At 35.7% G+C, this 12,778-nt stretch overlaps 1 protein-coding gene across 4 annotated transcripts in view; it reads right to left on the bottom strand.

Moving 5' to 3' along the window:
* Positions 1-674: 674 nt before the first annotated feature.
* Positions 675-12,778, bottom strand: part of ubr5 (ubiquitin protein ligase E3 component n-recognin 5) — a 113,900-nt gene continuing 101,796 nt past the window's right edge. For all 4 annotated transcript variants that reach the window (XM_056475589.1, XM_056475591.1, XM_056475590.1 and 1 more), the window contains exons 54-58: positions 11,770-11,925; positions 7,371-7,484; positions 5,582-5,726; positions 3,385-3,470; positions 675-1,406 (exon numbers count right to left, since the gene is read on the bottom strand). In XM_056475589.1, coding sequence (XP_056331564.1) covers positions 1,194-1,406; positions 3,385-3,470; positions 5,582-5,726; positions 7,371-7,484; positions 11,770-11,925 — 714 coding nt within the window. In that variant the 3' untranslated portion in view covers positions 675-1,193. The remainder of the gene's footprint in view (positions 1,407-3,384; positions 3,471-5,581; positions 5,727-7,370; positions 7,485-11,769; positions 11,926-12,778) is intronic.

Here is a 12,778-nt window from a genome sequence, read left to right as displayed (position 1 = left end):
CAGATCAACTACTATAGTTGTGTTACCATAGCAACTATAGATTTAGCACAACAGATGAACTACTATAGTTGTGTTACCATAACAACTATAGAATCAGCATAACATTACTACAGTTGTTGTGTTTCCATAGCAACTATAGAATCAGCATAACAAATTACTTTCGTTGTTGTGTTACAATAACAACTATAGAATCACAACCACAGATCAACTACTATAGCTGTGTTACCATAGTAACTATAGATTTAGCACAACAGATGAACTACTATAGTTGTGTTACCATAGCAACTATAGAATCAGCATAACATTACTACAGTTGTTGTGTTTCCATAGCAACTATAGAATAAGCACAACAGATGAACTACTATAGTTGTGTTACCATAGCAACAATAGAATCGCCACAACAGGTTAAATACTATAGTAGTTGTGTTACCATAGCAACTATAGAATCATCACAACAGATCAATTACTACAGTTGATGTGTTACCATAGCAACAATAGAATCACCACGGCAGATAAATTACTACAGTTGATGTGTTACTATAGCAACTATAGAATCCTACAACAGATTAATTCAAGTATTTTATGTATAGAACGGTTCAAAAACACAATATTTACTCTAATTTACTACAGTATTTTTATGTGGACAGAAACAAATAAAGGATGAAGCAGAACACTAGTTTGCATCCAAGTTTATTTTTGAAATTCCCTACTCCCTCTATACAAGAAAAATGACTTTCCACAAAGGCAGCAGTGAACTCTCAGTGATAGTAGTATTTATGTTTAGGGCAGGAAAAAAAATAAATCATAAATCACAGTGTAACCTTCTTTTTCTTTAAATACTCCTGCTGTCGTCTTTGGCTGGGTTTGGCGGGACAATTTACCGTCAGGCCAAAGTCACGGGAAGTTACAGTTCAAGCCAATGGAGCTGCAGGCTTCAACTTTACAAAAGCCAATGCAGGAATGTTGCGTTATACTCCGATAAACGGAAATAATAATAATAATAATAATAAAAAATAACGAAACAAAAAATAAGAACAAGCCATCCACGTTTGCAACGCAGACCCCAAAAAGATAAGACTGCCAGGGGAGCGACAGCACTTTCTCAATTTCATAAAATTGTATAGACAAAAAGAAATAAATCTACAAAAATGGAACTAGTAATATTACACAACGATTAAACGAGATTCGTTCATCTACACAAAACCGAAGTTCTTGGTCTTGATGGCTAGTAAAAGTTTCTGTTTGAGGATCTGTTTGGAAGAGTAAAGTGGCACGTAGAGGCGAGAGATGCAGGTGTTGGCGGTGGGCAGGTGCTGGTCGTCCGGCGGGCGGATGGTGATGGAGGGCATCGGCTGGAAACCTTCTTCACTGGCCGGCAGAGACGGGCTGGACGTCCAGAAGTACACCTGTGGTACACACACACACAATGGCGCATTAGTACACAAAACACTGTCTGTGGGTTCCAATCATTTGGTTAAAGTGTGTCATTTAAATTAACTGAAAAAATTTACATTTACTGAAAAAAGTAACCCAATGATGGGTTGAATAAAGTCAACCATATGGTTAAAGTGTGTAATTTAAATGTAACAAAAAAACAAAAAAAAAACAATGTTGGGTGAAAAACACCACATTGGGTCATTTAAATTGAATTGAAAACACCTGCGGGACACCCACTGGCTCATTTGCATACAAAATACTGTCTGTGGTTTCTTGTAATCTAGTGTTGGTTCAATGTGGACAAACCAAACCGTTGGGTTAAAGTGCGTAATTAAATATAATTGGGGAAAAAAAAAATGTTGGGTCAAAAACACATCATTGGGTTAAAAAGTATCATTTAAATTTAATTGAAAAAAAAAAAAAAAAAAAGATGGTGGGTTAAATATGGACAAACCAGACCATTGGGTTAAAGTGTGTAAATTATATTTAACAAAAAAATAAATAATAATAAAAAATATATAATGTTGGGTCAAACACCAAAAAGTGTCATTTAAATTTAATTGCAAAAAATGTTGGGTTAAATACAGACAAACCAGACCATTGGGTAAAAGTGTGTAAATTTAACAAAAAATAACAATGTTTAGTCAAAAACACACCATTGGGTTAAAGTGTCATTAAAATTTACTGGAAAAAAATGTTGGGTCTGATATGGACAAACCCAACCGCTGGGGTAAAAAATGTCATTTAAATTTAATTGAAAAAATATATATAATAAAAAATAAATAAATAAATAAATAAATAAAAACACCCAACGATGGGTTGAACAAATATATTGGGTTAAAGTGTGTAATTTAACTGGAAAAAAAAACAACAATAACAACAACAACAATGTTGGGTCAAAAGCACACCATTGAGTTAAAAAGTGTCATTTACATTTAACGGAAGAAAAAAACAATGTTGGGTTATGGACAAAGCAAACCATTGGGTTAAAGTTTAATTTAAGTTAACTGGGGAAAAAACAATATTGGGTCAAAAAATGCTATTAAAAATTTACTGAAAAAAATTGCTAACAGATATGGACAAAATATATAATTGGGTCAGATATGGACAAACCCAACCGTAGGGGTAAAAAGCATCATTTAAATTTAATTGAAAATAATAATAATGAATGAAAAATATAACAGCATTTTAGAAAACATCTTAAATATTTCAATTGATTTCAGCTTTGAGGTTCTTTATTTAGGTGTGCGGTCAATGGATTCATTGGAAAGAAAAACCAAATATATGTATAGAGTCATCCTTGCTACAAGTAAAAAAGCTATTACTAGATGATTAGATTGGGTTAAAAAGTGTAATTTACACTTAATTAAAAATAATACAGCCAGAAATGGGTTAAATTGAACACACACAATTACTGGGTTAGAAAGTGTAAATTGAATTGAACCAAATGTTTGGTTAAATATGTACAAACGCAACCATGAGGTTAAAACGTGTCATTTACATTTAAGAAAGAAAAATTATACAGAATGTTGGGTCAAATATGGACAAATGCAAATGCTGGGTTAAAAAGCATAATTTACATTTAAATAAGAGAGAAAAAAGTTAGTCAGACAGACATGGACAACCCAACCTGTAGGTTAAAAATGGTGTTGTTTAAATTTAATTGAAGAAAAAAGCAGAAGCCAACGTTGGGTTTGTCCATATTTGAGCCACAGATGGATTATCACAACCTGATATTTTAGATGCGCTATAAAAGCTGTCTGCTCCATGTTGACCTGAGTTTTTCTATTACTGATTTGTCGTGGCTGAACAACAGCATAAATTAAAATGCCAATAATCACTTCATGTGCTTCACCAGTGTGAGTTCAAATACGATGTTCATTATCATGACGTATTTTATTACTGAATATCAGCACGTGTCTAATATTGAGTAAAGACATGTCTTACCAGGTCCTGCCTCTCAGTCATGCTCATCTTCTCAACGATGGACCAAAACCAGCGTTTGAACTGCAGCAGCTTCTCCGCATTCTCACCTGCAGGGTCAAACACAACTCACAATTAAGCACAACACACAATCCGGCCGATTCTTTGATTAGAAGTTACATAACTAAAAAAAGAAACTAAAACACAATAAAATAAGTTCATATTATTGATATCTTTATTTCAGACAGATAATAAAAGAAAAAACTAACTAAAGGCAAATTAACATTTTATAAAAATGTAATATTATATTTAGAAAACATTCATTTCTACATATAATTGTTTTAAAACATGCTTTGAACCACAAATTCTAGTTTAGTCTGTAAATCAACACCAAAATGCATGTAACGCATTGTAGATTGTGTAATGTTATGTGTATTTATATAGCGCATTTATTGTGTATGGCCATACACCTAAGCGCTTCACAATCATGAAAGGGGGTCTCTCCACACCACCACCAGTGTGTAGAATCCACCTGGATGATGCGACGGCAGCCACAGGACAACGGCGCCAGTGCTTCACCACACACCAGCTATTGTTGGAGTGAAGAGACAGTGATAGAGCCAATTCGGTGAATGGGGATGATTGGGAGGCCATGATCGTGAGGGCCGATTAAGGGACTTTGGCCAGGACACCAGGGTTACACCCCTGCTCTTTACAATAAGTGCCATGGGATTTTTTTAATGACCACAGAGAGTCAGGAGCTCAGTTTAACGTCTCATCCAAAAGACTTGTGTGCATGATTAAAAAAAGGATACACTGTCCATTAGGATACACTGTCCATTAATATTTCATGTGCATTTTGATGTTTGCGTCCAGCATTTTTTTAAATATTACAAACTCACATGGAAAATGTGCAGGGTTGTGTAAAGAAGTAAAAATGTACACAAATTTACTATATTGTGTATAGTTAAAAAAGAAACTACAAATGGAATGAACTTGAAAAAGAAATTCAAAAGCTTTCATTAAAAATGACATTCCTAAATTGTACTTGAACTCAAAAGGTTTTAGAAAAAATATATCTTTAATTCAAGAACAATTAGTAATTGGCTTTCTGTTTGAATCATACCGTTAATTATCATCATATCGAACAAATTCAGAACCAACATTCCAAACCACAGTTCCAAATGAAATCATTGGAAGCGATGGTTTGGAATCAATTTATTATTAATAGAATACAAATTCCAAATAAGAACTTCAATTTAGAATGATTTCAAAATGGTTGAAGCTCATTTTGGAATTTGTAACAGAATGCAGCATTTTACTTTGTAAAGCATACAGAACTCATTAGAAAGGAAATCATTTATTCAAATTGTGTTTTAACCCATTTTTAAATCATCCTAAATACAGCGAAGGAAACATGTGTTTTTTCCTGGGAATAATATCTCTAGAGGAGCTGTTGACATGGATTCAACCAGATTTTGGTAAAAACCTAAACAATACAAACATAAAAATAAAACAAAACATCTGATAAATGAGTTCTGTGTAATAAGAATGCAATGACAGGAGCACTGAACCACTGAGATGTGTTTAATACTTTATATTAAAGGCTTTATTGGTGCTGCAGCTTAAAGACGCCTCTCATGGAGAATGAAGTCACATGCATTGCTGCATGACTTCAATAGAGGGTCAAAATCTTAATGCTTCTGTGGGTCTCGTCTATCAAATCTGAGCTTTATGTTGGATTTTATACAGCTTGATTTTCTTTCTCTGAAAGCATCTGAGAGTCTCCTTGGCTGTGTTTTGGATTATTGTCTTGCTGAAATGTCCACCCTGGTTTCATCTTCATCCTCCTGCTAATGTAGATGTTGGACTGAAGCAGCTGATATTCATCTACACTGAGGAAGGGCAGAGGGTTGCTGAAGAACTACTGAGAGATTTCAGCTGCTGTCCGGGCTTTCACTGCCCAACTACACCTCCCTTTCTTCATGTGTTCAATACTTTTTCTCGTGTCATTTCATTTTATTGCTCATAACGTCATTTGTAAACTAATTATGTGTTTTCTTTGCATACATTGATTTCTTTGGTTGTTACCAACATCAAGTGAAAATGAATTCAACAGCATCTTTAGAAATAGGTTTTCTGAAAAAAAAATAAGTGCATCAATACCTATTCCCCCACTGTATGTGACTCCAAAAAGATTCTTCATAGACTAAACACAAACCTGATTCATCATTGAATGAAGTGAAACTAATGAGCATCTGGACATTGACTTCTCCACAGCCGTTGACCAGCAGTCTGAAGTCCTCCGCCGTCAGATCTTCCAGAGCGTTCTTAGGCAGCACATCCAGAAGACCCTTCCGCATGGCCTGCAAAACAACAGCTTCACTTACAACTGTGTCTTTAGCAGAAGCACACAACCTTTGAGCGATTAATGAGAGAGTGCTCATACAGTAAATCACTGGTTCATATTTACAGGCTCAGTGTCTGACTGTTCAAACATTTAAGTTTATAGACTGATTTCACGCGGCCGTCATTTTTAAACGCGAAATCGAGGCTGCGGTGGGAAGAAACCCAGAAGTATCGTTGGGAGTTACATTGGAACGTTGTGTAGCTGGCTGTATATCTTATCAGCGAAGAGAAAGTGAAACAAATTTATCATTTCAGAGCCTTCAGTGACCCGACGGTCTGTTCTGAATGAATGGTGAAAATAAACAGGGATATCAGAGCTCATTTTCAGCTAAGTTAAGGGAAATGGTAGTAGTTAGCTAACGTTTTCTTTCCCAAACACACGTTTTAGATGCCATTTATCAAACTCAAGTTAATGAACTGATTCTTTCACTATATTAGACTTGTCACGATACTGAATTAAAAGAAAAAACTTCAATTTCCCGTTAACATTTAAGGCACTGTTGATGGCTTTCTTTAAACAGCGCTGATTTGCCATTGTGTTCACATGCTCAACAGAAATGCTTGTGATTGGCTGAGAAGGTCATCAGTTCATCCTCCGCTGTTTACCGAGCACAAACACAGTTGAGCCGAGCGATCTGCTTTGACTTGACTGACCTTCATGGCTGCTTCGCGCTCCAGTCTCCGTATATCTGTGTTTGCACTGGGTGAAGAGCGGTAAACTGATGAGCACTGGTGAATACTATAGTAAATCAGCGCTGTTTATGAAAGCGCTCAGCAGAGTTTCAATGTTAGCAGGAAATGGACTGTTTTAAAACTTCAGTACCGGGACAACACTATTACAGACAACACGAGGGAGTGCTACAGAGGACTGCAGTGTTTTATCGCTCACCGGGTTACATGAGCCTCCCAACGGTGTTTAACTGGTGCCACAAACTGAAGCCTAGGAGGACACTTGAGCATATTACTCTTACAGAGATTGTGACGTTGTTTGATGCTAAATAGCTTTTAAATTGTTTAAATTAAACTCACTGAATGATATTAAAGTGATGTTTACACCATTTCTGCATTTTGAAATCTCGGCAACAGCTGGAGGTTTGTAGTCCACAGCATGTTACTGCAATGTTTACAGTGCTGGTCCTATACTTCTGGGTTTCTTCCCACCGCAGCCTCGCTTTGCTTCTTTAAAATGGCGTGAAATAAGTGTATTAGCTAAAGATTTGCAGCAGAGTAAACTCATGTAAACTGTGCAAACACTTACTTTTTTTTGACTACACTGGACAGTGTTTTGTTTCCTCCACAACTACTAAAACTAAATAGAAAAACTAAATAGAAATGTTCCCAAAATAAAAACTAAACCAAGAAAAAAAAAACATTTAAATTTTGATTGAAATATAATAAATAAATAAATAAAACTATATAGAAACTAAACATTAATTTAAAAAGGCAAAATAATAACTCTGCCCTTAACTTGAAATATAGGCTTAACAGGCTTCATCACACACTTAAAGCTTGAGTCAAGACGACTTTAGATTTTCTGCTTGTTTTTAGTGTCATGTTTGATAGTCAACTCAGACTTTGTCCAATATTTCAATTGCACTCACATGCAGAGGCTGTTCTGCCACCACCAGCATCCGGTGCTCTGCGTATCTCCTCACGTACTCGTACACATTCAGAGGCGTCACAGGCATGTTGACTCCACCAGACAGCAGCTCCACCTGCACATCAACACAACACCATCAACATGTGCATTAAAGACTGAGCTGTAATAAAGTTCCTTTCAAGGAGAGCCAAGGGTTAGGGCTGCACAACATATCGAAAAATTGCTGCCATCGCGATAACAGTATATGCAATAACCATATGGTAGGAAAGTGCAATAGGCATTAAATACATTTTATGTGCCAAGCATTTGTGTGCTGCATGATATGAGACCTCGTTTTCAATGTATTTCCGCAAGTTAGAGACATTTTGCTTCTCTACATTGACTTTTCCTTTGGGTAAAAGTAGGGCTGGGCAATATGGCCTTTAAAAAATAAATCAATTTAAATTGATTCTTTCCCCCAGAAAAAAATGCTTGGAGTTGAAGCTTATTAGCCTAAATAATTAGCTTAAGCATATGGAGAGTTCAGATGCAAAAGCCGTTAAATGCCACTTCCACCAAAAATGAGCTAATGACACTGAGTGAATGCTTTAGGCACGTAGTACACCATCGACAAATAGATTTGCTTCTAATCATCTAAATCCCAGAGTCAGCGCATTCAGAAATAACAGCTTGTTGGCAAAAGCCGCTAAACGCTACTTGCCTTTGACCGCAAAAGCCACTATATCCCGAGAACCAATAAGAAGCGTGTATCGAATCATATATTTTCAATATAGCAGCGAGCTGATACGCCGGCTTTTATGAGGAGACTGTTTTATTCCGCTTTCGATTTTAAAAGATGTAGTTTGATGAACTGGATCAGCCTGTCCGACTGTCAGTGAACGGCAAATGAAAATGTCCCTTACCTCAAAACTCTGTGCATTATAAGAAAAAGAAAACACACTGTACAGTCAGGAGTGTAGCATGCATTCATAACGTGTTTCTGGCAGCGACGCTACTTTGAATGAGTCCGATTTACTATACATTAAACGACAGCTCCATATCACGAAAGACAGAGTTAAGATGCTGTTCTTTTATCCCACATGGATGCTATGAGGATAAACACGGGACCAAGACCTTAAGTATAGTGAGAATGAATGAATGACAAAATGGTCTGAGACACATCCCCTTTTTGCCCAGTAGGCTTACCTTGTGTTTTATTTGCTATTTTAAAAGATAAATATAATGTATAAAGATATACATAATTTGTATGACTTCATAATACCTATAGATCTGACAAGGTTTTTATATTAATGGACAACACACAGATATTGATGCTTCACAATGTTTTTACACTACATGATTTGAATGTACCAAGCTTCGTTTACAATGTTTGCAATGTTTGCATTGTTCTACTTACAATAAATCTAAATCCTAAATATCAGAAATGCCAACAGATTGTTAAGATTTAGTTAATGTCAGTTTTAATGTTATTGATTTATTGCACTTATTTGACAGATTTCATTCATTCATTCATTTCCTTCTGGTTTTTCCCTTGTTTAATCACAGCGGAATGAACCGCCACTTACTTGACAGATTTATATATTTTTAATTTCAGGTGGTTTGTGTATGCGTTTAATGTTTAGTAAAATAATTTCTAATTGCATCTTCATTTTCAACTAATTACACTGTCTTCAGAATCAGAATCAGAAAGAGCTTTATTGCCAGGTATGTTCACACATATGAGGAATTTGTTTTGGTGACAGAGCTTCTACAGTGCAACAGGATTACAGAGACAGGACAAAAAACAGGTAATAAATATCTATTTTTTAAAAAGTAGAAGTAGTGAGTGCAAATATACAGATTGACAAGTGTATGTAGAGCTATATTACTATATACAACGTTATATGTGCAGCTGTTATGTGCAAATTGGCATGTAAAGTGTGTTGTTAAATAAGTGTATATGTGTATAAAAGTGTATAGCAAGTAGTGATGTTGGTTCCACAATTATTATCATCAAGTGTTCATGAGATGGATTGCCTGAGGGAAGAAACTGTTTCTGTGTCGGGCTGTTCTGGTGTGCAGTGCTCTGTAGCGTCGACCAGAAGGTAACAGTTCAAAAAGGCAGTGTGCTGGGTGTGAGGGGTCCAGAGTCTTGTTCCAACAGGTGGATTTAGAGGGTTTTGCATAAAAAGCAGACGTGGATTTAGCTGGTTTTGATGCAAAAGAAAATTTACCTTGTTAAAAAAACAAAGAATTGTATAAAGGGACATTTTTGGAAAAAAAAAGGTACTTTATTTACTAGCTAATAACCTTTCCATTACATATAACATGAAACGTCTGAACCTTATCAGAGGAGCCTTATAGAAAATGCTTATTTACAAGAAAAGAGGTCTGATGGATTTAGAGGCTTTTGCATCTGAACTCTTCATATCATAATTATATAATTAAAGAATATAAAACAAATCTTTCCCTCAAGAACATTTCTAGCTATCACTTTAAGATCAAATTTAACAGGATCTATCCCAAAATCTGACTTGTCAATAGCACAGTATTGCAGAACTGATCATCGTAACAGGTTGTTTACACAGGTCGGTGCTGTTTGCTGAACCTAGAGCTGAAAATAAACACTAATGCTGGGAGGAAATTCAAAACTGCCAATAACAAATCAAAATTTCCGCTGAGTCGAAATGTTTTTTTCTTTAATTATTAATATTTAATCGGCTTTGAAATATAGCAGTCAACATTTGAAGTGGATCTTGGAGTGGGTCTTGTCCTAAGACGATAATGGGTGTTGTTCAATAGCTTAGGACATTTCACTTTGATGAAAGACAAGGACCCACTCCAAATGTTGACTACAGTATATCTATTACCTGTTTAATTTAGTATGATTATTAAATAAAGTATTTTTTTAAATTGCAGATAAAATATCATTTAGTTATATCGTGAAAAATGGTTAAATTGCAACTCTAAACAATATTGCATATATGCCCAGTATCGTGCTGCCCTAGTACAGATGTAATGATACTATATAAAACCGGACCGATGCTTAACATTGATGCAAATGATATGATATTATTGAGCTTGTATTGAAGAGTCAGCTTACAGTAATTATAAAGAATAATTAACCACAAACATGTAAAATTCCATCTTTGTGTATTATCCCCCATAATGATATATTCGCTGACACGAATCATGACTTGTGTATTACTACAGTTCTACTTGGTGACCCTATTCACAAAGCCTCCAGGAACTGAACCCAAGAACAAGTCCTATCGAAATGAACGGGAGAATCCGGAAATCTCAAAAACTTTCCAATATTATTAGCCCTCTTTAAGAATAGTTGGTTTCGATTGGCTACAGAACAAACCATTGCTGTATAATGACTCGCCTAATTAACCTAACCTGACTAATTAAGCATTTAAATTGCACTTTAAGGCCGTCACAATGATCAATTTTACAATACTGTACTATTGACAAGCCAACTGCAAAAGACCGAAAGCAACCACAGAATCCTGAATTTCTTATTTCTTTTTTTCTTGTTTATGTAAAGCACTTTGAATTACCCTTATGTATGAAATACATGCTATAAAAAAAAACTTTCCTTGATCACCTTTTTTTCTTTTTATTACATTAATAATGAATACAAGAGTGTGTTGAGTGGTACTTTTTTCCTGCCAACGGTTTGTTTCCAGTGTTTTAAGACTTCAGCTTTTGGCTATAACTTTGACTATTAACCAAAGGTAATTAAGCGATACCTACATATTTGTTTTGGATTGTCTACAGCAGTGTTTCCCAACCCTTTTCCTGAAGGCACACACCAACAGTACATATTTTGGATGTCTTACTTACCTGACTAATTAACTTCAGGTTTTGGAGTCTCTTCTTATGTTCTAATTAGGTTATTCAGGTGTGTTTGATTAGGGAGACATTGAAAATGTGTACTGTTGGTGTGCCTTCAGGAACAGGGTTGGGAAACACTGGTCTACAGAACAAACCATTGCTATACAACGACTTGCCTAATTACCCTAACTTTACCCTAATTAACCTAGTTAAGCCTTTAAATGTCACTTTAAGCTGTTTTGAAGTGTCTTGAAGAATATCTAGTCTAATATTATTTACTGTCATCATGGCAAAGATAAAATAAATCAGTTATTAGAGATGAGTTATTAACACTATTATGTGCTGAAGTGCACTGAAGACATCTTAGTTTCGTTAAACAGGAATTGGGGAAACAATATGTAGGGAGGGCTAATAATTCAAGGGGGCTAATAATTCTGACTTCAGCTGTATATAGCAGAATAACAAAATATAGCAATGTTTGGTTTTTCCAATATTTTGCAGCCCGACTGTACACACACACACACACACACACACACACACACACACACACACACACACACACACAGACTGCTGCAGTTTACCTGTCCTGCTCCCTCCTCCTTGCAGAGGTCGATAGCGAAGGCCAGGTCCATCGCCGCAAACACAGCCTCCGCCTCTTCAGTCTGAGAGTGACGAATCAGCTGCCGCAAGCTCTCATACATCACCGGGTCGAAGAATGCAAAGTCGTGCCAGTTCACCTGCAGGACAACACAACTCAAGCCTTAGGAGAGATCTACAGTCTGCAAAATGAGGAATCATACAATCTACTCAGTGATAATTAACCCTTGTGTACTGTTCAAATTGACTCCCCTTTGGTTATGTTGGGGGCTGTTCTTGCCCCATTGACTTCCATTATGATCACATTATTTGATTGCAAAGCCTTGACAGCATATAATCATGCATTCTTGATTGTTGGTGGTTTTTTTTTGTTGGGAAGAGGTGAAATGTGCCATTTTTACTGTTGATCATCAGTTGTCAGCATTAACCCTTTAGATAGGCCTGTGCAAAAGAGTTCCTGGCTTTTATATGGAGTTCAGTGGAGTAAAACAGCAGATTATAGTGTGTGTGGAGAAATACACTCACTGTGTTTACAGCTTTCTGAAAACTGAGCTGATTATTTAGTTTTTTTTAGATAAACATGAAGGTAAGTGCACAAGACCACACACTATTCTGTACATAACTAGGCCTATCAAGATATCCATTTTTTATTGTACAATATATTGCAATAAATGATATTATTGTCATTTTAAGACTATTTTATGCCACTCATCATTATATAATGCCAGAATGACGATATAATATCATCACAATCAAAGTACACTCTTCCAAATAACACATTATATTTGATTCTTAAGAATATTTCATTTATAGTCATTTGAACAGTTTAATAATGAGGCATTGAAGTCAGAATGTGACAGCACATATCCTAAATAAATAATAATAAATAATAAAAGTGCAAGATCAAGAGTAACAGAAGCTGCGATATCTGCTAGCAGATCTATTTTCAGTCGTCATACTGACACTGACAGCTCCAATAGAGATAGAGATGTT

Source organism: Danio aesculapii, chromosome 16 (genome assembly GCF_903798145.1).
Source record: "Danio aesculapii chromosome 16, fDanAes4.1, whole genome shotgun sequence".
Classification (NCBI taxonomy): domain Eukaryota; kingdom Metazoa; phylum Chordata; class Actinopteri; order Cypriniformes; family Danionidae; genus Danio; species Danio aesculapii.
Note: the sequence above shows the minus strand (reverse complement) of the source record. Positions and strands in the feature narration are given on the sequence as shown.